This window comes from Ovis aries, chromosome 1 (genome assembly GCF_016772045.2).
Source record: "Ovis aries strain OAR_USU_Benz2616 breed Rambouillet chromosome 1, ARS-UI_Ramb_v3.0, whole genome shotgun sequence".
Lineage (NCBI taxonomy): Eukaryota > Metazoa > Chordata > Mammalia > Artiodactyla > Bovidae > Ovis > Ovis aries.
This window is the reverse complement of record NC_056054.1, coordinates 190,009,714-190,036,052: the sequence shown is the minus strand read 5'-3', so window position 1 is coordinate 190,036,052 and position 26,339 is coordinate 190,009,714. Positions and strand designations below refer to the sequence as shown.

Here is a 26,339-nt window from a genome sequence, read left to right as displayed (position 1 = left end):
TACACCTATCACAGGTGCTTCTCTGCTTTCCTCCCGTGGTTGCTGGATTTCCTCAGGGGCTTTCTTTCGTCCCTTTCACCACCCCCACCCCCCAGCCAGCACTTGACCCTCATGTAGCAGCAGTCCTATCGCTGGTAGGAGGCCCACAGACTGCATCTATGGGCCAGCACTGCGGCAACCAGAACGGGCTGTCGGAAACCTCAGCTCCTCTCAAGCAAAGGCCATCCAGATGGTGCTCTGATGCACGCACACGAGCATGCATCCTAGCCCTGAGCCTCCCCACTCTTGCTCCTGTGTCCACCCACCTCAAAGGAGACAGTACCCCATACCTGTCCTCCTCTCTCACAATCCTGGCAGACTATGGTGGTGCTTCTGGGCCTTGCCTGCATGAACCCAGCAGCATTAGGTTCAGAAGGTAAGTGAGCTATGTGCCCTCAGGCTGCCATCTGCACCGTCTGGTGCCCACTTTCCAGAGACTGGTGACGGTCCACATCAGCATGGGTGAGAGTGAGCTGGGTCTGAGCCCTGGGCCTGTGTTGCTCACAAGCGGGTTGTGAAGTGTCTGTACGCCTATAGCTCTAACCTGAGGAGAGGACCAGGGTTCTGAGGCTCCTGCGGCACACACATCCGCTGCCCTTGGCTGTACTGATCACCTGGAGTGGAGGAAGAGGCCAGTGCTCATACCGCCCACTCCCATTACTCGCAGATGTTGTCCTGGGCGCCCTGTGAGGACTGTCCCCACATCCTTCACTACTGCCAGGTGTTCTCAACACTCCTTGACCACAAAAGGGCTGAACTGTCAAAAACGCCTCGAAAATACTTCTAGGCTGAAGAGCCCCCTCACAGGTCCTGGACAGCCAAATTCTTCTTTGTCTTAGTCAATTTGTGCTTCAAAGTTTTATGATTCCAGAATGTCTACGCTGGGCTTAGTCTTGAGAAACATCAAAATCACCTGATCTATCTGTTACAAATGCAGATTTCCAGGCCTCATCTCCTGTCTGCTAAAACCATCTCTGATGGTGGGGCCCAGGTCGTTCTTTATGCTCCTGAATTCCCTTCATTACCTGAGAAGGGCCCTGAGTGAACTTCAGTACCAGAACTGCTTACGGCAGGAGTGGGTTTCTCAGCAGGAGGTGGAGACCCCAAGACCGTCTTATTGCAGAAGAAAAATGTGACGAACCAGGGCGGTGATGCTCTAGTGTGCTCCCTGCACCTGCATTAGCATTGCCGGAAACCATGTTAGAAGTGCAAACTTTCATGTCCTATCCTAGAGCTACCCAGAGTCAGAAACACTGGCGCTGGGCCAGCATCTGGCTGAATGAGATTCTGTGTGATTCTGATGCGTGCTGCAGTGCAAGAATCTCAGCGCATCACTGCAAAGGCCTCCCAGCCTAGAGGTCACCAAGACTTTGAAGACAATTCCTAACTTTCAGCTCCTCCAGAGTAGCCCCGAGGTCACACCTCTTCCATTTCCTTCCAACCTTATTCTGTGACCATTTCCCTTTCCCAGAGGGGACTTCTCTGGAGCTGCAGCACCGCGACCTGAAGCTGAACTGGACTTTAGGGCAGAGGCGATTAAGTGTAGACTCTAAGATAAGCCTTAAATGGGGCCATTTCAAAATGATCATCTGAGCCCACATCCTTTACTCCCCTCTAAGATGCTTCCTGAACAGACCAATTTCTTTGGAGAACAGGGATCATCCAGAAACTGAGAATTTCTAGGAAAAAGTGCAGTTGTGGCCAGAATAAGAGGGCTGCCTAACTGCCGCCTGTGTGAGGAAAGGTGGATGTGCTCAGCCTCACCACTGTGGAAACCCAAGGTGGTTGTCACTACCAACTTCAACTCTGTTGCTGGGCTCCTTTCTATTTCTGAATCTGAAGGCTAACATCCCTCTCTAGCAATGCCCTTTGGGACAATCATGTGGGATCTTCTGACAAACTTCCAAGTGAAACCTGAGCCCTCTTGACACTGTTGTCTTTTGAAATAAATGAAAGAGCAGCTGCTCCACTTGTAATAGAGAAGCCCTCTCCATGTTGAAATGAAAGCCAGACACAGGCTTCAGGGGCTCATCTCCTGCTTCCCCAGCAGGCCCTCTCCAGTGAGTGAGCGGTAGCAGTGCTGGGAGCTAGCACCATTTAGACACCTGGACTATTCCTTTTAGGCAGAATGGCTAAAATTTACATATTATTAGGGTACCACATTAGACACAGAATAAAGGGCACAGAAATGTTGTACTGGTTTTAGGCTCTTTATGACATAAAATTTCTGTCTCACGGCAGTTAAAAGAATCAAAAGGTCTGACCTGGAGATGGTGGGGGGCGGGGAGGCGGGGGCACAGTCCTCAAATGTGACATTCTAACAGAATAGGGTTTGATTGCCTAACCAACATCAGTCTCAGTAAAAGAAATCTTGAACTGATTATAGTGACAGTGCAGTGATCATAAGTCACTAAATACTTCCGGTAGACCGTGGTAACTCCAGTTCCACACAGGACCCGTGGAAAAATCCAAGCAGGATTAAAGGCCGCTTATTGCTTCAAGCCAGTAGCATCTCAGGAGTCCATGTGTCTATCTTCAGGGCCACCCCAAAAGCATATCCAAGGGGCTCAAACAGCAAGTCTACTCAAGTAAGCTTCCCAAGCAGCTTTTCTGTACATCTCGGCTGCTTCCAGATGATTAGCTGACGCTATTATGCCCCGGCCCACAATGATGATATCAGAGCCCCGTTTGCCGATGACTTCTTGTGGGCTGTGGTACTGCTGGCCGAGATTATCACCTACAAACACACAGAAGTCTGTTTAATACAGAAAATGAAAAAACCCTGAAACGTCACCTTTCTGAGAAGTATCTAACCTGATTTAAATAGGAATATGCTCTTGTTCACCATGCCCCTTCTACACAGCAACTGAATAAAGGCAGATGAAGAGACTCTTAAACTGGCCAGAGACCTCCACAGTGGAAACATGCTCACCAATTCCTTTTTGATGTCTCATTTTAGAGCATTTACACTTTAACAGTATCCAAAAAAAAAAAAAAAATTTATTTTTCCCTAAAAGGTTCAATGCTTAATACAATGCAATAAAAATGACCTCACAATTGAAGACTATTTATTTTTTAAGACTATTTAGTATACATTTTAGAATCACGGTGCCACGCTGTTGGAAAAGTCCTCATAAGGCATCTGCCCTGACCATCACCATGTGCGTGAAGCTTTCCCTGCAACTCTAACCAAATGCTTAGATTATGTACAGATCCTAATTCTTAATTCTGGCCTTTTTTTTTGAGAAATTTTTTTCACTGAAGTGTAACTGACGCATGACATTAGTTTCAGATGTACACCATGATTCAGTATTTGGATACATTATACATTATGAATGTACTTGGAAACACTCAGTATTTGGATACATCATCACAGTAAGTCTAGTTAACACCTGTTACCTTATATAACCACAGAATTTTTTTTTTCCTTGTGGTAAGAACTTTTGAGATTTACAACTTTCAAACAGCAACAAGTTTGGCAAGCTGTACATTACATCCTCATGACTTACTCTGTAACTTCAAGTCTCTACCCTTTGACTCCCTTCATCCATTCCATCCATCCCACCCTACAACTCTGGGAGCAACCAATCTGTTTTGTCTATGAGCTTGTTCTTTTGGTTCTTAGCTTACATATATGAGGGATCATACACAGTATTCGTCTCTCTGACCTACCTCACTTAGCACAGTACCCTCAAGGGTACCCATCCATTCTGTCACAGCTCCTAAGTTTCTTTTGTAACAGCTGAGCGATACTCCACTGTGTGTGTATACTGCATCTTCTCCGTCTGCTCACCCAGCTAAGGGCACTTAGCTGGTTTCCCTGTCTTGGCTGTGGTAACTACTGCTGTGAACATGGGGGTGCAGATATTTCTTCGAGTCAGGGTTTTTGTTTTCTTTGGATAAATACCCAGAAGTGGAGCTGCTGGATCATATGGTCTTTCTATTTTTAATTTTTTGAGGAGCCTCCATACTGTTTTCCATAGGAGCTGCACCAATTTACATTCTCACATACAGTGCACGAGAGTTCCCTTTTCTCCACATCCTCACCAACACTTGTTATTTCTTGTGATAGAGGGCATCCTTATTTTGTTTCTGATCATGGAGAAAAAGCTTTGATAGTAGTCATTCTAACAAGTGGGAGGTGGTATCTCATTGTGGTTTTGCTTTGCATTTTCCTGATGATTAGTGATGCTGAGCTTCTTTTTATGCATTTTTTGCCATTTGTATTCTTTTTGAAAACTGTCTATTCAGATCCTTTGCCAATTTAAAAAATATTTACCTACTGTTTATTTTTATTTATTTGGCTGTGCTGGGTCTTGGTTGGGGCATGTGGGATCTTTAGTTGGGACATGTGGGATCTAGTTCCCTGACCAGGGATCAAACCTGGGCCCCCTGCTTTGGGAGTATGCAGTCTTGGCCACTGGACCACCGGGGAAATCCCCTTTGCCAATTTTTTAATCTGATTGTTCTGTCGTTCTTATTGAGCTGTATGAATTCTTTACGTTTGTACACTAACCCCTTATCAGACATATGATTTGGAAATATGTTCTATCATTCAGTAAGTGAAAGTGTTAGTTGCTCAGTCGTATACAACTCTTTGTGACCCCAAGGACTATAGCCTGCCAGGCTATTCTGTCCAAGGGATTCTCCAGGCAAGAATATGGAATGGATTGCCATTTCCTTCTCCAGAGGATCTTCCCAACCCAGGGATCAAACCCAGGTCTCTTGCACTGCAGGCAAACTCAACCATCTGAGCCACCAGGGAACAATCATTCAGTAAGTCGCCTTTCTATTTTGCTGGTTTCCTTTGCCTTGTGGAAGCTTTCAAGTTTGATGAAGTCCCACTTGTTCATTTCTGCTTTTGTTGTTTTGGAGTCAGATTTTTAAAAAATCATTGAGAAGACTGATGTAGCGATGATTACCACATATGTTTTATTCTAGTAACTGTATGGTTCCAGATTTTACACTTATGGCTTTAATCCATTTTGAATTAAGCTTTGTGTATGGTATAAGACAGTGGTCCAGTTTCATTCTTTTGCATGTGGCTAATCAGTCTTCCCAACACCACTTTATTGAAGAGGCTGTCCTATCCCCATTGTATATTCTTGGCTCTTTTCAAAAATTAATTGACCATGTATATGTGGGTTAATTTCTGGGCTATTTTGTTCCATTGATCTAGATGTCTGTTTTTATGTTTTGTAATATAATTTGAAATCAGGGAGTGTGATGCTTCCAGTTTTATTATTCTTTCTCCAGACTGCTTTGGCTATTTGATGCCTTTTGTGATTCCAAAGAAATTTTAGGACTCTGTTCTATTTCTGTGAAAAGTGCTATTGGACTGTTAGTAGGGATTACACTGAATCTGTAGTTTGCTTTGGGTAATTCAGACATCTTTACAAGATTCTTCTAGTATATGAGCATGAAATATCTTTCCATTTCTTTTTGTGCCCACTGTCCTTAAAAAATGATTCTGTCTTATGGTTTTTAGTGTACAGGCCTTTCACCTCCTTGGTTAAGTTTACTTGTAGGTATTTTTTCTGATGCAGTTGTAAACAGGACTGTTTTCTTAATTTCTGATTGTTAGTGTATAAAAATACAACAGATTTTTGACTTTGTATCCTGTAACTTAACTGAATCTGTGTATTAGTTCTAACAGTTTTTTTGAGTCTGCAGGGTTTCTATATATAGTAATATGTCTTCTAAAAATAATGACAGCTGTACTACTTCCTTTACAATTCAGATACTTTTTGTTATACTTTTTCTTGATTAACTTCTCTGGCTAGGATCTCCAAAACTAACTTGAATAAAAGTGGCAAAAGTGGGCATTGCTGTTGTGTTTTTGATTTTAGAGGAAAACCTTTCACCTTTTTTGGTATGATGTTGGCTGTGGTCTTACTTATGTTAAGTTCTTGCTATAGCCACTTTGTTAAGAGTCTTATAAATGGATGTTGAATTTTGTCAAATACTTTTCCTGCATAATTGAGTCTCTATTCTTCCTTCTGTTGTTTTCTTCCACTTGCATATGAGTTTCTTTAGTGGTATGCTTAGATTCCTTTCTCTTCATCTTCTGCTTGTCTGCTATAGGATTGTGCTTTCCATGTGGTTTATTATATATTCTATTTTCAGTTGATAAGTTTGACTACATTCTAAATCTCTACATGTTCATTCCCTCCACAAAGTTTTATGTTTTTCATGCCACATTTTACATCTTTTTGTCTTATGTGTTCTTTAGCTATTAATTCTATAGTTGTAATTATTTTCACTACTTTTGACTCAACCTTTTAAGTGGTTGATCCACTGCTGCTGCTAAGTTGCTTCAGTCATGTCCGACTCTGTGCAACCCCATAGACGGCAGCCCACCAGGCTCCCCGGTCCCTGGGATTCTCCAGGCAAGAACACTGGAGTGGGTTGCCATTTCCTTCTCCAATGCATGAAAGTGAAAAGCGAAAGTGAGGTCGCTCAGTCGTGTCTGACTCTTAGCGACCCCATGGACTGCAGCCCACCAGGCTCCTCCGTTCACGGGATTTTGCAGGCAAGAGTACTGGAGAGGGGTGCGATTGCCTTCTCTGGGTTGATGCACTCACTACCTTGACTATATTTGCTTTTTCAGTGAAACTTTTCTTTCCTAAGTTTTCTTGTTACTAATTAGCACCCTTTCTTTTCAGCCTAAAGAAGTCCTTTTAACATTTCTTGTAAAGCCAGTGTAGCTATGCTTGAACTCATTCAGACTTGCTAATCTGGAAAACTCTTCAATTCTGAGTAACTCCGCCAGCTCGAGTTCTTTGTTACAAGCTTTTTTTTCTTCACACTTCTGCTACATTATGCCACTGCTTTCTGATCTGCAAAGTTTCTGCTGAAAAATCTGCTGATAGTCTCGTGGTGGGGGTCATGTGTATACAAGAAGTTTTTCTCTTGCTGCTTATAAGATTCTCTCCTTATCTTTAGCTTTTGGTGTTTTTAATTATAATGTGTCTTGATGTGGGTCTCTTTGGGCTCATCTCATCTGGAACACTGGGCTTTCTGCGTCTGGATGTCCATTTCCTTCCCTCGAATAGGGAAGTTTTCAGCCATTATTTCATCACGTAAGTTTCTAGCCTTTTCTCTATCTTTTCTTCTTGGGACTCCGATGATGAGAATGTCAGTCTGCCTGATGCGTCCCGTAAGTCTTTTAAGCTATCTTTACTTTTTTCTTGTTTGGTTTCTGTCGTGACTGGGTAAGTTCCACTGCCTTTTCCTCAAGTTCCTTTGCTCCACCTAGTCTACTAATGAACCACTCTACTGTATTTTCAGTTATGCTACTGTGTTCCTCAGCTCTGTGACTAGTATGTCCCACCTCTATTGAAGTGGAGTTTGGGGAGCACCTTTATGACCATTACTTTGAACTCATCATTAGGTAAATTACTTATCTCCATTTCATTAGGGTTTTTTCCCCTGAGGCTTTTATCGTGTTCTTTCACTTGGAACACATGCCTCTGTTTCTTCATTCTGCTTTTCTCTGGGTTGGTTTCTATGCATTAGATGAAACACTTGTCTCTCCCAGTCTTGAAGGAATAGCCTCATGTAGGAGATGAACCTTGTCATTCAACCCTTCCCTAGGTCCTGGTTGTTTCTCAGATCTTCTGATTATCAAAGCAGCCTATTATATTTGTAATAGCTCCCAGTAACTGAGGGTGTGCCAAGACTTATCAGTGTCCCAGAGAGAAGGGGGTCTCAGTTAAGCACCTAGATTCATTCTCTGATTGCCACGGCTAGGACCTTCAAATCTATGTTGAATAAAAGTGGCAAGAGTGGACATCCTTGCCTTGTTCCCAATCTTAGAGGAAATGCTTTCAGCTTTTCACCGCTGTGATTTTGTCATACATGGCCTTTAACATGTTGAAGTAGTTCCCTCTATGCCCACTTTCTGGAGAGTCTTCATCATAAAGCTTTTTCTGCATCTATTGAGATGATCATATGGTTTTCATTCTCAGTTTGTTGAGGTGTCACATTACAGATTGATTTGTGGATAATGAAAAACCCTTGCATCCCTGGAATAAATCCCACTTGGTCGTGGTGTATGATCCTTTTAATATATGGTTGGGTTCAGTTTGCTAGTATTTTGTTAAAGATTTTTGTGCCTATATTCATTGGGATTGCTAAGTCACTTCAGTCATGTCCAACTGTGTGACCCCATAGATGGCAGCCCACCAGGCTCCCCCATCCCTGGGATTCTCCAGGCAAGAATGCTGGAGTGGGTTGCCATTTCCTTCTCTAATGCATGAAAGTGAAGTTGCTCAGTCGTATCTGACTCTTAGTGACCCCATGGACTGCAGCCTACCAGACTCCTCCAGCCATGGGGTTTTCCAGGCAAGAGTACTAGAGTGGGGTGCCATTGCCTTCTCCGTTCATTGGGATACTGGCCTGTAATTTAATTTTTTGTGGTATCTTTTTCTGATTTTGGTATCGGGTGATTGGCAGCCTCATAGAATGAATTTGGGAGTGTTCCTTCCTCTGCAGTTTTTTTGGAATCATTTCAGAAGGGCAGGTAACTTTTTCTAAATTTGATAGAACTCAACTACAAAGCCAAGCCATCTGGTCATGGATTTTTGTTGGGAGTTTTTTTACTCAGCTTTAATTTTAGTACTTGTGGTTGGTCTTTCATATTTTCAGCTTCTTACTTGTTCAGTCCTGGGAGCTTATATCTTTCTAAAAATTTGTCCATTTCTTCTAGAGTATCCATTTTATTGGCATATAGTTGCTTGTAGTAGTCTCTCATGAGCCTTTGACTTTCTGTGGGGTCTGTAGTAACTTCTATTCTTTCGTATCCATTCAAGCAGTCTTGTGTTTTCTGGTTGGAGCATTTAATTCATTTACACTTATACTTTAATTATTGATATGTATGTTCATACTGCCATTTTGTTAATTGGTTTGGATTTGTTTTTGTTCATAGGCCACCTTCTTTTGTTCTCTTGTGATTTGAAGACTTTAGTGTTGTGTTTGGATTCCTTTTCCTTTTGTGTGTATCTACTGTAGATTTTCGGTTTGCCATTAACATGAGGTTTTATATAGCACTCTCTCTATATATATATATGTGTGTGTGTATATATATACACACACACAAAATTGTTTTAAGTTGTCAGTCTCAATTTCAAATGCATTTCTAATATCTTACATTTGTACTCTTTTCCTGATTGCTGGTTTTGATATCAGATTTGTATGTGGATGACTCCCTATCTTTATGGGTGCCTTTATTGGTGAGTTCCCCACTCATAATTTTCTTGTTTCTAGTTGGGGCCTTTTCTTTTCCATCTAGAGAAGTTTCTTTAGCATTTGTTGTAAAGCTGTGTTGATGGTGCTGAATACTGTAAAGCTTTTGATTTCTCTAACGTGAATAAGTGCCTTTCTGTGTAGAGTATTCTTGGTTGTAGGTTTTTAATCTTTCATCATTTAAAATGTATCATGCCACTCCCTTCTGGCCCGCAGAATTTCTGCTGAAAAATCAGCTGATCATCTTACGGGGATTCCCTTTTATGCTATTTGTTGCTTTTAATATGTTCTCTTTAGTTTGATTAATGTCTCAGTGTGTTCCTCCTTGGGTTTATCCTGTATGGGACTCTGTGCTTCCTGGACTTGAGTGTCTCCTTTCCCATTTGGGGAAAGTTTTTGGACATTCTCTCTTGAAATGTTTTCTAAGGTCCTCTCTCCTTCTCCCTCTGGGACCATATAATGTGAGTGTCGGTGCATTTACTGTTGTTCCAGAGGTCTCCGTCCTCACACCTTCATGTTTCTTCCTTCCCGTCCACAGCAATGATTGCCACTAACTTTTCAGTTTGTTCCATTTGTTCTACTGCCTCATTTATCTGCTACTGATTTCTATGCATTTTCCATCTGTTTGATCTTAAAAGCTTTTTTTTGTTCTTTTGGGCTATACCATGCATCGTAATTCCCCAACCAGGGACTGAACCCATGACCCCTGCACTGGGAGCACAGACTCTAACTCGCCAGGCCCCCCGGGAAGTCTCCTAGCTCCTTATTAAACATGTCTTGTACCAGCTTGTGCCCCCATGCTTTCTGAGGTATTGGATCTTTACTTTGGTATCATTACTGTGACTTCTTTTTAAAGTAGACTGCCTATCTTCACTCAGGTGTTGTTCTTAGGTTTTGGTCCTTCATCTGGAATGCATTTCTTAGCCATCTGGTTTTGTCTGATTTTCTGTGTTTGTGGTCTGTTTTCTTCAGACTGCAGGATGCTGTAGCTCTTGCTTCTGGTGTCCATACTGTGGTGGCTGAGGTTGCTCCAGGGGTCATGCAGATCTTCTCGTGGGAGGGATGGGTGCCTGCCCACTGGTGGGTGGAGCTGGGTCTTATGTATGGTGAGCAGGGCTATCTTGAGAAGTATATTTCCAGGTAGCTGTGGGGTCAGGAGGACTTTAAGCAGCCTGTTTGCTGATGGCTGAGTCTGTCTCTACCCTGCAGGTTGTTTGGCCTGAGGCAACCCAGCACTGGAGCCTACAGGCTGTTGTTGGGGCCAGACCTTGCCAAAATGGTCACCTCTGGGAGAGCTCACACTGATGAATATTTCCTGCAAACTCGGCCACCAGTTAACTTGCCCCCACAGTGAGCCACAGCCAACCTGCACCTTCTCCCGGGGACCCTCCAAGATCCACGCGTAGGTCAGTCCCAGGCTCTTATGGAGTCATTGCTTTCCTCTGGGTCCAAGTGCATGTGAAACCTTGTGTGTGCCCCCCAAGAGTGGAGTTTGTTTCCCCAGTCCTATGGAGCTGCTGCCCTCAAGCCCACTGGCCCCTGCAGTGGAAGCTCAGAATCGAAACCAATGGACCACCAGGGAAGTCCTCCAGCTCTTTACTAGGCATTTCTTGTATCAGTTTGCACCTCCATTCATAGCCAAATACTCTGGGGCTCCTTGTCTAGCGTCAGGAAAAGGAGGCCGGGGAGCCTCATGTGGGGCTCAGAACTCACTCCTATGGGAAACCTCTGCGATGTAATTATTTATCACCCACTTGGCAGGTATGAGATTTAATTAAGGTATAGGCACCCCTCCTACCATCTATCTGTGGCTCCTTCTTTATCTTCAGGGGTAGACTATCTTTTTTGGTAGGTTCATGTCTTTTTGTTGTTGATGGCTGTTCAGCAGTTAGTTGTGATGCTGGTGTTTTTGTGAGAGGTGATCTTAAGTCCTTCTACGTTACCACTTTGTCTCCACCCCTGGCAAAATCTTTTGAAGTTTGTAAATACATAGTCCTGCAGGACTGCAAGCATTAAGTCCTGTGGCCCCCCGGTAAGTTCTTTATTAGGTGATAACAGCTGCAGTGAGGCACAAGGAGAGCACAAAGATGGTGTCCACCAGAGTATGCTCTCCTGAAAGCGCCCTCTTTAACACAAAGGCTGAGCTCCTGGGTCTGCTGCCTCTTGCTGTGTCCTGGAGGTGGTGGCTATTTAAGAACTCCCTCTCTGTTGATGATAGTTCAGTGAAACCTGCAAGTGTAACCCTCACTGGTCACAAGAACCAGCCCATTCAAATATATCCCTCAATGGAAGCTGTAAAAACCAGGGTCCCAATCAGGGATTAAGGGAGTTCCTTTTTGGGAGGTAACAGTGAGCTGGAATGTGGCAGAGAGACAGCACAATGATTGTGTCCACAGCCTCTTCTCCCTGAGAGGATTTCCATGGGGCCACGAGATATCTGCCCCACAGGCCTCTTTCACACACCCTCTTTGTGGGTGCTATCTGTGCAGTGTTGGGGTGCCAAGTACTGTCTCTACAGCTCTTATTATCATGGGACCAAACATAAGATCCCCTGACCTTCAGAGCCCAGGAATCAAGGGGTGTTCCTTGGGCAGCAGCTGCAAATGTCAGGGGACATGTAAACACTCCTTCCAGGAGATAATGGTGTTCATCAGCAGTTCAGCAAAGGGATAGCGTGAAGATGGTGCCCACTGGTCTCCACCCCTGGAGGGAATTCCCACAAGCTCTTGGAGGTATGTGTTAAATTAGATGCCTACCCCTCAGATCAACTCTTAAATATTAGCAGTGAGCTTTTACTTCAAGTCTGAGGACGGGCTGCCTCTGAGTTGGGCCCTGAGCCAGGTAAGTCTCAGATTACTAGTCTTGTGAGTCTTGTGGACACAAGCCCAACTGGGTTTCAGAGCTAGATGTTTTTGGGGCTCATCTCTCAGGTCCAAGTTTTTAAAAAGTTGCGATGCCTGATGTGTAGTTAAAACCCTTTGCCCCTCAGAAAAAGCTCTGGGTTTTGAGTTCCACTTTGCATCTGGGTCTCCATACCAGGGGTGAGGACCCAATATCAAGATGGTTTTTCTTGTTTGCTTAATGTACAGTGCTCAGACAGCTCTTAGGTTTTATCAAGAGGAAACTGTTACACAGGTAGTTACAGACTCAGCATGTCTGGGAGGAGGTTGGCTCAGGATTAGCCTACATTGCCATCTTGAACCAGAACCCCATTTTTTCCTTCTTTTTAAATTCTCCTGTTCCAGAAGCCTTCTGATATGTGGCATATCATTATCTTTCAAATCCAAGATGCTTTAAAAAATCCCAGATCCTAACTGTACTATCTACTTGAAAAACTATGGCAGCTTCCAATAAATGTTACTAACAAGCCAACTACTTTATGCCAAGACAATGTGCTAAGTGCTTTACACACATTATCTCATTTAAGCCTTTCAACAGCTCTGAGGTTCAGAGTTATTGTTATCATGGGATCAAACACTGAGGTTCAGTGTTGTTATCCACGTTTTTACAGATCAAGAAAATGAGACCTAAACAAGGGAAGTAATTTGTCTAAAGATACTGTAAGGGCTAGGAATCCAAATCCAACCTACTCACAAAATGTTCAGCACAAATATAGAGTTTAAAATAAAAACTGTCAAGTACTTTCTTATTTAGTGGCTAAGTTGTGTCCACCTCTCCTGTCACTGGATGGACTGCAGTCCTCCAGGCTCCTCTGTCCATGGGATTTCCCAGGCAAGAATACTGGTGTGGGTGAACATTTCCTTCTCCAGGGGAACCTTCCTGACCTAGGGGTTGAACGTGCTTGGCAGGTGGATGCTTTACCACTCATCCACCTGAAGTCCATCGAGTTACTACAGCAACTCTTCACTCAGTCGTGTCCAACTCTTTGAGACCACAGGGACTGCAGCACGTGAGGCCTCCCTGTCCATCGAGTCAGTGATGCCATCCAACCATCTCATCCTCTGTCGTCCCCTTCTCTCACCTTCAGTGTTTTCCAGTGGTCAGTTCTTTGCATCAGGTGGCCAAAGTATTGGAGGACTGATATATTCAGGACTGATTTCCTTTAGGATGGACTGCTTGGATCTCCCTGCAGCAAAGGAACTCTCAAGTCCTTTCCAACACCACAGTTCAAAAGCATCAATTCTTCATTGCTCAGCTTTCTTTATGGTCCAACTCTCACATCCATACATGACTACTAGAAAAGCCACAGCTTTGACTAGACAAACCTTTGCTGGCAAAGTAATGTCTCTGCTTTTTAATATGCTGTCTCGGTTGGCCATACTTTTCTTCCAAGGAGTAAGCGTCTTTTAATTTCATGGCTGCAGTCACTATTTGGGGTGGGGGGGCGGTGGGGGCTCCAAAATTACTGCAGATAAAGTATCTCACTGTTTCCCCATCTATTTCGCATGAAGTGATGGGACTAGATGCCATGATCTTTGTTTTCTGAATGTTGAGCTTTAAGCCAACTTTTTCAATCTCCTCTTTCACTTTCAGCCATAAGGGTGGTGTCATCTGCATGTATGAGGTTATTGATATTTCTCCTGGCGATCTTGATTCTAGCTTTTGTTTCTTCCAGTCCAGCGTTTCTCATGATGTACTCTGTGTACAAGTTAAATAAGCAGGGTGACATTATACAGCCTTGACGTACTCCTTTTCCTATTTGGAACCAGTCTGTTCCATGTCCAGTTCTAACTGTTGCTTCCTGACCTGCATACAGATTTCTCAGGAGGCAGGTCAGGTGGTCTGGTATTCTCATCTCTTTCAGAATTTTCCACAGTTTATTGTGATCCACACAGTCAAAGGCTTTGGCATAGTCAACAAAGCAGAAATAGATGTTTTCTGGAACTCTCTTGCTTTTTCCATGATCCAGCAGATGTTGACAATTTGATCTCTGGTTCCTTTGCCTTTTCTAAATCCAGCTTACACTTTTGGAAGTTCACAGTTCACGTGCTGTTTAAGCCAGGCTTGGAGAATTTTGAGCATCACTTAGTAGCGTGTGAGATGAGTGCAATTGTGTGGTAGTTTGAACATTCTTTGGGATTGGAATGAAAGCTGCCGTTTTCCAGTCCTGTGGCCACTGCTGAGTTTTCCAAATTTGCTGGCATATTGAGTGCAGCACTTCTACAGTATCATCTTTCAGGATTTACAATAGCTCAGCTACCGTTTCTGTCCTTTATTGTGCCCATCTTTGCGTGAAATGTTCCCTTGGTATCTCTAATTTTCTTTTTTTTTAGTTTTTTATTTTTTAAATTTTAAAATCTTTAATTCTTACATGCGAAGAGATCTCTAGTCTTTCCCATTTTGTTGTTTTCCTCTATTTCTTTGCATTGATCACTGAGGAAGGCTTTCTTATCTCCCCTCGGTATTCTTTGGAACTCTGCATTCAAATGGATATATCTTTCCTTTTCACCTTTCGCTTCTATTGTTTTCCAGCTATTTCCCCAGCAAGATGGTAGGCACTGGAGTGACTTTGAGGAGATACCCCATGTCCAAGGGCAAAGGAGAAGCCCCACCAAGATGGTAGGAGGAGCGAAATTGCATTTAGAATCAAACCCCATACCTGCCAGAGATGCTCAGAGGGCTCAAACATACCTGGTGCATACCAGGACCCAGAGACTGAGACAGAACTGTGTTTGAGTGTCTCTTGAGGAGGTACGGGTCAGCAGTGGACTGCCACATGGGCTGGGTACAGCAGCCTTGGGTATGGCATAAGCCCTCCTGAAGGAGGTCGCCATTAACACCACCATAGAGCCACCAGAACTTACACAGGACTGGGAAGCAAACTCTTGGCGGGCACAAACAGAACGTTGTGAGCACCACGAGAGACTGACCCAGACTTGCCCAGGAGTGTCCGGGAGTCTCCGGTGGAGGCATGGGTCAGTGGTGGCCTGCTGCACGGTCGGGGGCACCAAGTGTAGCAGTGCCATGGGACCTTTTGAAGAAGGTTACCATTATCTTCATTACCTCCACCATAATTTGGCCTTGGGTCAAATGACAGGGAGGGAACTTGGCCCTGTCCATCAGAATAAGACACAGCTTCCCCCTCAGTCAGTCTCTCCCATCAGGAAGCTTCTGTAAGCCTCTTATCCTTCTCCATCAGAGGGAAGACAGACTGAAAACCACAGTCACAGAAAACTAACCAATCTGATCACATGGACCACAGCCTTGTCTAACTCAATGAAACTATGAGCCATGCCGTGTGGGGCCACCCAAGGTGGACGGGTCATAATGGAGAGTTCTGGCAAAATGCAGTCCACTGGAGAAGGAAATGGCAAACCACTTCAGTATTCTTGCCCTGAGAACCCCATGAAGAATATGAAAAGGCAAAAAGATGAACTCCCCAGGTCGGTAGGTGCCCAATATGCTACAGGAGATCAGTGGAGAAATAATTCCAGAAAGAGTGAAGAGATGGAGCAAAGCAAAACCACCACCCAGTTGTGGATGTGACTGGTGATGGAAGTAAAGTTCAATGCTGTAAAGAACAATATTGCATAGGAACCTGGAATATTAGGTCCATGAAGCAAGACAAACTGGAAGAGGTCAAACAGGAGATGGCAAGAGTGAATGCTGACATTTTACGAATCAGTGAACTAAAATGGACTGGAATGGGCGAATTTAACTCAGATGACCATCATATCTACTACTGTGGTCAAGAATACCTTAGAAGAAATGGGGTAGCCATCATAGTCAACAAGAGAGTCTGAAATGCAGTACTTGGGTGCAATCTCAAAAATGACAATAATCTCTGTTCATTTTCAAGGCAAATCATTCAATATCACAGTAATCCTAGTCTTTGCCCCAACCAGTAATGCTGAAGAAGCTGAAGTTGAATGGTCTTCAAGACCTATAGGACCTTCTAGAACTAAAACCCCAAAAAGATGTCCTTTTCATTATAGGGGACTGGAATGTAAAAGTAGAAAGTCAAGAAGTACCTGGAGTAACAGGCAAATTTGGCCTTGGAGTACAGAATGAAGCAGGGCAAAAGCTAATAGAGTTCTGCCAAGAGAATGCACTGGTCATAGCAAACACCCTCTTCCAACAACACAAGAGAAGACTCTACACATGGACATCACCAGATGGTCAATACCGAAATCAGACTGATTATATTCTTTGCAGCCGAAGATGGAGAAGGCTCTATAGAATAAGCAAAAACACGACCAGGAGCTGACTGTGGCTCAGATCATGAACTCCTTATTGCCAAATTCAGACTGAAATTGAAGAAAGTAGGGAAAACCACTAGACCATTCTGGTATAACCTAAATCAAGGCAACTATTATCAAGTCTTAAATAGGTCTTAACAGTCATTCTGCTGAGGCCTACTCTGTAGTATATAATACCTATAATGTGAAGCTTGAGAAATAGCAGAGACCTTCACTATTCTCTAGTCCCAGAGGACCATCTACTTTTTTTTTTTTTTTTTTGGTTAACCTGCAATGTTTTTTGTTCAAAGTATTTAACTGAAAACAAAACCCCAAAAAGGATGTCTTTCATTTTAAGTGTTGTTTATAAAAAATAATTAGTTCTGTCAAGGTTAATAGGTATCCAACAGTTGAAGTATTTCAGGATTTAAAAGCAACTAAGCTTTACCAAATCTATAGTCTCATTCATTATGTTCTCAATATTATCATTCCATCCACAGAAACACCAATTCTTGCATCTGCTCCTATATAGTGTTTTTATCCATCCTGTCAACACTTGTGTATTTATAGAACATTTATGATGCACAGGGGTACTGTGCTAGAGTATATGCATTCTTCAGAAAGAGATCTCATCCTCAAAGGGTTTCTAGCCTAATAAAAGTATTCCAAATACCCTACATGTGCAAAATATATGTACAACAATGTTAAGTTTATAAAAAGTTCAAGTGTATCCACAATGAAATGACTGAACATATTACAGCCCAGTTGTAACTAGGATACACTAAGGGGTTGTAAAAAAAGGAACTCTAGATGTGGAAACATAACAAGCAGCACATACACAAGCCACTTCAGTCATGTAAGACTCGTTTCCCTATGGACTGTAGCCGCCAGGCTCCTCTGTCCATGGGATTCTCCAAGTAAGAATACAGGAGTGGGCTGCCATTCCCTTCTCCAGGGGAATCCTCCTGAGCCAGAGACTGAACCCATGTTTCTTATGCTTCCTGATTGGCAGGTGGGTTCTTTACCGCCAGCACCACCTGGGAAGCCCCACCTCTGGGTGTGGAAACATGGGCTGGCACATACACAAACATTCTCCATACTCTAAGAAGCAGAGCTGCTTGCATCTTAAACGGTTTTGCTGAGAACCAGATGCTCATAGTTCCAGTCTTAAGGAAAGAGATAGAAAGTGGAATAAACTCCCATACTTATGAGAAGCAAGGTTTCTCATACAATAACTAATTCAGGAAAAATATTTCCAGATCACCATTTCTTCCCCATTCAAAACAGAGTGATCCAGATGGAAAAAATGTGAAGTTCGCCTCCTCCCACAAATACGTCAAAAAATACATCTACACATGGAACAAGTCTCACAGAATACCTACAGAATGCTGGCAGAGGACATCACACTTCTGAAAGGACAAAAAGAATCTCCATATAACCAGGTGGGACCAAAAAAAAAGAAGGAATCTGGGCAGGACCTGTACCCCTTGGAGGGAACCGTGAAAGACCAAAGACTCCCACACCCTCCTGGTGGGAAGAAGGGGGACTGAAAATATATTTTAAAGTATTTCTGAAAACTTCCCAAACTAAAGAAGGAAATATATCCAGGTACAGGAAGCACAGAGGGTCCCAAACAGAGCTACACCAAGACATAATTAAAATGGCAAAAGTTAGCATTTTAAAGGCAGTAAGAGAAAAACAATCAGCTGATTACAGAAACACTGCTGGCCAGAAGGGAGTAGCAAAATATATATTCGAAGTCCTGAAAGAGCAAAATCTATAACCTAGAATACTCTAGCCAAAAGCATTATCATTCAGATAGAAGCAGAGATAAAGAATTTCTCAGACAAGCGAAAAAAGAAGGCAGTAATACTAAACCTATTATGAAAGAAATACTGCAAGGTCTTCCCTAAATAGAAAAGTTATAGTAAAAGAAAATTAGTCAAAAAGTAAATCACTTAAATAAAGCTGGTATACAAATTAAAAAAAAAAATCCTGTGTGAAGGTTACAATAACCACAATGAACAGCAAAAGGATAAATATGAAGATGTAAAAGAGGACACCAAAATCATAAAATGAGGGAGGAGATTAAAATGTAGATTTTTTTCAGAATGTGTTTGAGTCTATGATTACCAGTCTAAAGTAAGTAGATACATGAAGGGGTTAACATACTTGAAAAACAGGGTAAGCACAAGTCAAAAACAAAACAGATTCACAAAAAGAGCACAAAAGCATAAAATAAAAGGAAATCACCAAACTGCAAAAGGAAAAAGGGGAAAAAGTAAATACAGAAAGCAAGGTTTAAAATGGCAATACATACACCTATGAATACCGACCTTGCTTCTGTGATGATCGAGAGGGGTGGGAGGGAGTCTTAAGAGGGAAGGGATATATGTATACATATGGCTGATTCACACTGATGTACAGCAGAAACTAACACTGTAAAGAAGTTATACTCCAGTAAAAAAAAAAAAGTAATTATCCTAAATGTCAATGGGCTAACTGCTCTGATCAAAAGATGCAGAGTGGAAAGCTGGATTTAAAACCAGCATGCAACATGTTGGCTATGAGAGACCCACTTTAGGGCAAAAGACACATACAGACTGAATAGGAAAAGATATTTCCTGAAAATGGAAATGACAAGAAAGCACAATACCTGTGGCAGACAAAACAAACTCTAAACCAAAGGCTGCAAAGGAAGATAAAGGACACTATATAATGATAAGCACTCCAAGACGAAGATATTTACTCCTGTCAACATATATGCATGCACCTAAGAATAGGAGCATCACTACGAACAAAGCTAGTGGAGGTGATGGAACTCCAGCTGAGCTATTTCAAATCCTCAAAGATGATGCTGTGAAAGTGCTGCACTCAATATGCCAGCAAATTTGGAAAACTCAGCAGTGGCCACAGGACTGGAAAAGGTCAATTTTCATTCCAATCCCAAAGAATGCTCCAACTACCGCACAACTGCACTCACTTCACACGCTAGTAAAGTAATGCTCAAAATTCTCCAAGCCAGGCTTCAGCAATATGTGAATCGTGAACTTCCAGATGTTCAAGCTGGTTTTAGAAAAGGCAGAGGAACCAGAGATCAAATTGTCAACATCTGCTGGATCATGGAAAAAGCAAGAGAATTCCAGAAAAAACATCTATTTCTGCTTTATTGACAACACCAAAGCGTTTGACTGTGTGGATCACAATAAACTGTGGAAAATTCTGAAAGAGATGGGAATACCAGAACACCTGACCTGCCTCCTGAGAAATCTGTATGCAGGTCAGGAAGCAACAGTTAGAACTGGACATGGAATAACAGACTGGTTCCAAATAGGAAAAGGAGTATGTCAAGGCTGTATAATGTCACCTTGCTTATTTAACTTATATGCAGAGTACATCATGAGAAACACTGGGCTGGAGGAAGCACAAGCTGGAATCAAGATCGCCAGGAGAAATATCAATAACCTCAGATATGCAGATGACACCACCCTTATGGCAGAAAGTGAAGAGGAACTGAAGCGCCTCTTGATGAAAGTGAAAGTGGAGAGTGAAAAAGTTGGCTTAAAGCTCAACATTCAGAAAACTAAGATCATGGCATCTGGTCCCATCACTTCATGGCAAATAGATGGGGAAACAGTGGCTGACTTTTTGGAGGGGGAGCTCCAAAATCACTGCAGATGGTGATTGCAGCCACGAAATTAAAAGATGCTTACTCCTTGGAAGGAAAGTTATGACGAACCTAGATAGCATATTAAAAAGCACACATTACTTTGTCAACAAAGGTCCATCTAGTCAAGGCTATGGTTTTCCAGTAGTCATGTATGGATGTGAGAGTTGGATCATAAAGAAAGCTGAGCTCCGAAGAATTGATGCTTTTGAACCGTGGTGTTGGAGAAGACTCTTGAGAGTCCCCTGGACTGCAAGGAGATTCAACCCATCCTTCCTAAAGGAGATCAGTCCTGGGTATTCATTGGAAGGAGTGATGTTGAAGCTGAAACTCCAATACTTTGGCCACCTGATGCGAAGAACTGACTCATTTGAAAAGACCCTGATGCTGGGAAAGATTGAGGGTGGGAGGAGACAGGGACGACAGAAGATGAGATGGTTGGATGGCGTCACTGACTCAATGGACATGAGTTTGGGTAAACTCCGGGAGTCGGTGATGGACAGGGAGGCCTGGTGTGCTGCAGTTCATGGCATCACAAAGAGTCAGACACGACTGAGCAACTGAACTGAACTGAATATAGGAGCACCTAAATACATAAATACTAACAGGAGACTTTAGCACCAAACTCACAACAATGGACAGATCTTGTAGACAGAAAGTCAGTGAGGCAACAGAGATCCTAAATGATACAACAGGATAGTTAGCCTGAACTGATACTTTCAGAACATTACACATTCTTTTCAAGCGCAACACTCTCTAGGCTTGACCAGATACCAGGGCACACACACAAAAAAAGCCTGAACAAATTTAAATGGTAAAGAGGGTAGAAATTATTTCAAGAATCTTTCTGACTACACAGCATGAAACAAAAACCAACCACAGAAGAAATGAGAAAAAAACAATTACATGGACTTTACACACAATCATCCCAAATCTGTGGGATGCTGCAAAAGGGGTTCTTGGAGGGAAGTTCATAGCAATATAAGCCTCCTCAAAATCTCAAACAGCAGAACCTACTACTTATAAGAATTAGAAAAAAGAACAAACAAAGCCTAAGCCAGCAGAAGGAAATAATAAAGATCTGAGAGGAAAAATATGAAACGGATTAAAAAACAATAGATAAAATCAGTGAAACCAAGACTTGGTTAAACAAAAGTGACAAACCTCTGGCCTGGATTATTAAGAAGGAAAGAGCCCAAATAAGAAATAAAAAAGGAGAAATAACAACTAATACAGCAGAAATACAAAAACCATAGGACAATATTATAAACTCTATGCTAACAAATTTGCCAACCTAGAAGAGATGAAAATACACAGCTCTTCAAAACTGAATTAAGAAGAAACAGATAATGTGAACAGGCACTAGAAGTGAAAGAGAATCTGTAATTTAAAAAAAAAAAACAACAAAAACCTCCCAACAAACAAAACTTAAGGACCATGTGGTTTTACAGGTGAATTCAACCAAACATATAAAGAAAAACTTAACACAGATCCTTCTCAAATTCTTCCAAAAGGCTGAAGAGGAGGGACACTCAAAGATGTTTTATGAAGCCACCATCACACTGACACCAAAACCAGACAAGGATACCAGAAAAGAAAACTACAGGTCAATACCTTTGACGAATATAGATGCAAAATTTCTAAACATATTAGCAGACCCAATTCAACAAACATAAAACAGATCATACACCATGACCAAGTTAGATTCACTTCAAGATCACAAGGATGGTACAATATACGAAATCAACATGATACACCACATTGACAAAGAACAGTCACATGATCATCTCAATAGGTGCAGAAAAAGAGCAATGGTGGAAAACTGAAAGCCTTCCTGCTAAAATCTGCAACAAGACAAGGATGCCAACTCTCATCGCTTCTATTCAACATAGCATTGGAAATCAGACAAGAGAAAGAAAAGGTATCCAAATTAGAAGGGAAGAGGTAAAACTGTCATTTTATGCACATGCACACATGCATGCTAAGCCGCTTCAGTCATGTCTGACACTTTGTGAGCCCATGGACTGCAGCCACCAGGCTCCTCTGTCCATTCTCCAGGCAAGAATACTGGAGCGCGTTGCCATGCCCTCCTCCAGGGGATCTTCCCAATCCAGGGATCGAACCTGAGTCTCTTACATCTCCTGCATTGGGAGGCAGATTTCTTTACCACTAGCACCACCTGGGAGAAGGCAATGGCACCCCACTCCAATACTCTTGCCTGGAGAATCCCATGGATGGAGGAGCCTGGTGGGCTGCAGTCCATGGGGTCGCTAGGAGTCAGACACGACTGAGCGACTTCACTTTCACTTTTCACTTTCATGCATTGGAGAAGGAAATGGCAACCCACTCCAGTGTTCTTGCCTGGAGAATCCCAGGGACAGGGAGCCTGGTGGGCTGACGTCTATGGGGTTGCAGAGTCAGACACGACTGAAGCGACTTAGCACCAGCAGCAGCATACACACATACACACACCTATAACTTAATCACTTTTCCGTACAGCAGAAATTAACACAACATTGTAAATCAACTATATCTCAAAAAAAGCTAACACAAAAAAGCAGCTTTACTGAGCTCCATAGGACGCTAACCTAGATCATTCCTTTATTAACTCAAGACTATCAGTGAGAAAGCTCACAGTTTTTCAGCCACTGCAGTTGTATTTGTAAGACTGCTAAGTGTGTTATGTGTTCAGATAAGTTTGGAAGACATGACAGAACCATGTACCTCCACACTGAAAAGTCATAATAAACATCAGCACAACAAAGACTCCACAAAGTCCTAAACAAATGTCTGATTCTGTTTACAGGATTCCTCCTTGAGCATAGAACACCTGTTTTTTGGCAGTATATTAAAAATATCAGTTGGGAAACAATTATCAGTTTCTAGGCATACTTCAATAAAAAGTAACCTTCTAGATTTTCATCCTAAAATTAGACTGCAAGCTATTTTTGTACATCTAGGTTTTATTTTGCTGACTTGGAAAAAGAAGCATTTTAGAGGAATCATTACCAATCAATAGGCTTACCTCCCGCTTCTAACTGAACTCCTGGAGTCAAGTGAAGAAATTCTGGCTTCATGCTTACTCGGGAGCCAGAAATAAAACCAACCACAAATTCAGAATGTTCTTCAGCCATTTTCACCTGAATGGAATGTAATAAGCAAATGACGAGACAGCAGTTAACCACACCAAATGTAAGAAACTTTGCCATCTTATAAATGTATTTTCTCATGTCATATTAAACTCATATCTAAATGGGTAATCTTAGATATGAATCTACATAACTTGCTCCACTAAGACCCTAAAATAACTCCTCCTATCCGCTTCTCCCATAAGCAAACACTAAAAACACTAAAAATCCTATACTATTTGCATCGAAAATCTAGTTGCTCCATTATTACCTATTTTTAATAATGTTTAGGGACCTACCTACTTCCAAAAAGGATATATCATACCCTAGAATACATTTATAATGATATAAAGCTACACTGAAGTCTTACTGCCCATCTGCACAGATATCCAAGGACAGCCACCACATAAAATCAGCTGTGCTATAAACAGCTAGCTGAAGAAATCTTACCTCCACAGCTTTCCCTATACTTTAACACTGCCTCCACAATTTCTCTTCCATTACCTCACATCTTTAGGAGATTCCCTAGGTCTGCCTAACTTTCTTCCCCGCCCCCGCCTAACTTTCTAATTTGGTTCTTCCCTGAGGCCCAGACTGTTTCATTCTTGCTACTAAGTACTACCACCTACCAATAATTAATGTATTGTCCTTGAGCCAGATCCAGAATGCCAAACATTAACACTGACTCATGGACCCTCTGCTAAGACCGCTGGGAAATCACAGACATTCATGGTCAAATCAAGGGTGGGGTTATTTAAAACCTGGCCCTAGGGCCATGTGAGTTTTTCACAGTTCCACAACCTTTGAAATATGAAAAATAAATTCCCATGTAAAAATGAAAATTTTATTAAAACTTCCTACTACTTTAAAAAGTAGTCTTTCAAATATATGCAAATCCATCTCATCTTTCTAGGTGACTATCCAACTATGAAACCTGCCCAGAGGAGAATGTGAAGAGGAACTTTATGACCGGATGATTCTCCATCTCTTATTTTGTTCTGGTGTGCAGGGGGTGGAGCTGGCTATGGTACATTAGAACATGTATGGTGCTGTAAGAACTTCCCTGGCGCCTCAGTCGGTAAAGAACCCACCTGCAATGTGGGAGACCTGGGTTTGATCCCTGGGTTGGGAAGATCCCCTGGAGAAGGGAATGGCAACCCACTCCCATTCTTGCCTGAGAATCCCCATGAACGTAGGAACCTGGCGGGCTGCAGTCCATGGGGCCGCAAAGAGTTGACCACGACTGAGCGACTAAGCAGACACATGAGAATTTTTAATAATGGGGAGTTACTAGACGAAATACCGTGTCTGGACTCTAGTTAAGAGCTCTCCTATAGAACGCCAATCAATATCAAAGACTGAAAAAGACAACCCACTTCGTGGGCTGCTGTCGTGAGAATGTGCATCTTTGTGACTCAGGAAGATTCCAAGAAACTGGAAAAAAGTTCTCCAATTTCAGCTCATGGTGAGGTGGGAAAACCTCTATCTTAAAGGCCAGGTACATACAGACACACATGCTTATTTGACCCAGTATCTGTGTTTCAGTGTTTCTCTTGTAGCACCACTCAAATCTCTTTAGTGTCTGCTGTAAGACATAAAAGGCTACTAACCATCAGTGCATTCTAGCCAACTAGTATTAATGCACTGTCACAGTAACAGCAGCTGATCTGTTGTTTTGGGCAGCAATTCCACAGACCCCAAATGAAGGTGTTTTCTTTCCCTGTAACATCTAGTGTCACAGGTCTTGGCCTCTCTTGCCCCAGTCCCTCTCCTCTGTCACTTACTGCTGCCTCAGTGTAGCTCCCAGTAGCCAAGGTGCCAGCAGAGCTCATTTCTGCAATAAGCAGGCATGCCCGGTGCAGCGGCAGGCCGACTTCTCCCAGGCCTTTCACAACTCCTGAGCCGGGCACGACATGAGCATTTACAAGATCTGCCCAGGAAGCTATTTTAAAGACCCCACCTAAGAAAGGGAAAAAAAGACGTTTGTCAATTTTCAAACAAAAACCTTTAACTTTTAACTCAACCAACCATCTACAATAAGAAATAATCTAGTAACATCTAATGAAACAGTGAAGCACTTCAAGAATTTTAGTAATTATCAGTGGACCTATTTGTGAAAAATGCATCTTTCCATCTGCTTAGCTAGTTGAGAAATAAGGAGAAAAAAATCTTGTAAGCTCTATACTTAGCAAAACTGGCTGTTTTTCTTTGCAGGCTGATGTTTGTGACCACCAGTAAGATTTATGCAACTGGAAAGGGACTCCAGTGAAGACAGGTGTATTGAGGTCAAAGACAGCAAACTGAAATTCCTCTGAAGATGACAGATTTTCACTCTGTAGGGATATCTCAAGAACTTACCATCTCTTAAATCTTCTTCCTGTTCCTTAGGTCTCACTAGCTCTTCAAATTTCAATAAAGCAATTGTATTCATTTTAAAGGCACAACAATAACTCAAGTAGATTTTTGAAAAAACTATATGCAAACTTGTAGAAAGCTTGTATAACTTTTTCAACAGTCAATATCTTAAGCATATGAAGTCATTACAAACAAAGCTATCCTTAAAGAAGTAGCTTAAGAATATGCATGTATTACTTTAAGAAAAAATTATCTTAAAAGATGCTTATTAAAGAACATAAAATGTCTGTTGTAAGGTTAAGTGAAAGCAAAAAAGCATTACATATATACGACAGAAATCTGCACAGATGAATGGGTAAAAGAAGCATTTTTACTAATGTATGCTCTACTCTGAGTTCCTATTTAATACTTTTAAAAAAGGATGTGTATCAACAGATCTTTTATTGCTAAAAATAAATCTTACCACTTTATACTACTTTTTCCTTATTTTCTGTATCTGCAACTTTCCTTCTCCAAAGATTCAGAACTGTGTTTTGTTCTTCCAGGGCCAACACCTGTCATTTTTGCCTGCCTAAAACCCATGTCCCTTTCTTCTGGCATCAGAACAGCCATTTTCTTTAGGAGAATTAACCCTGTACCTCAGGTTTCAAGAAGTTTATGTAAAGCTAATAGCCTCAGATCACCAGGAGCAAGGTGTATTACCCAAGTGAGTTAATAAACGTATTCTATACCCAGGCCTGAGTGATTGGTTTGGGGCAGGCATGA

At 42.1% G+C, this 26,339-nt stretch overlaps 1 protein-coding gene across 1 annotated transcript in view; it reads right to left on the bottom strand.

Annotated features, from left to right (window-relative positions):
- Positions 1-2,230: 2,230 nt before the first annotated feature.
- The window catches only part of UMPS (uridine monophosphate synthetase), a 45,666-nt gene continuing 21,557 nt past the window's right edge, over positions 2,231-26,339 (bottom strand). Inside the window, exons 4-6 of the mRNA XM_004002987.6 lie at positions 25,004-25,179; positions 23,117-23,231; positions 2,231-2,776 (exon numbers count right to left, since the gene is read on the bottom strand). Of these exons, the coding sequence (XP_004003036.2) occupies positions 2,607-2,776; positions 23,117-23,231; positions 25,004-25,179 (461 nt within the window). The 3' untranslated portion in view covers positions 2,231-2,606. The remainder of the gene's footprint in view (positions 2,777-23,116; positions 23,232-25,003; positions 25,180-26,339) is intronic.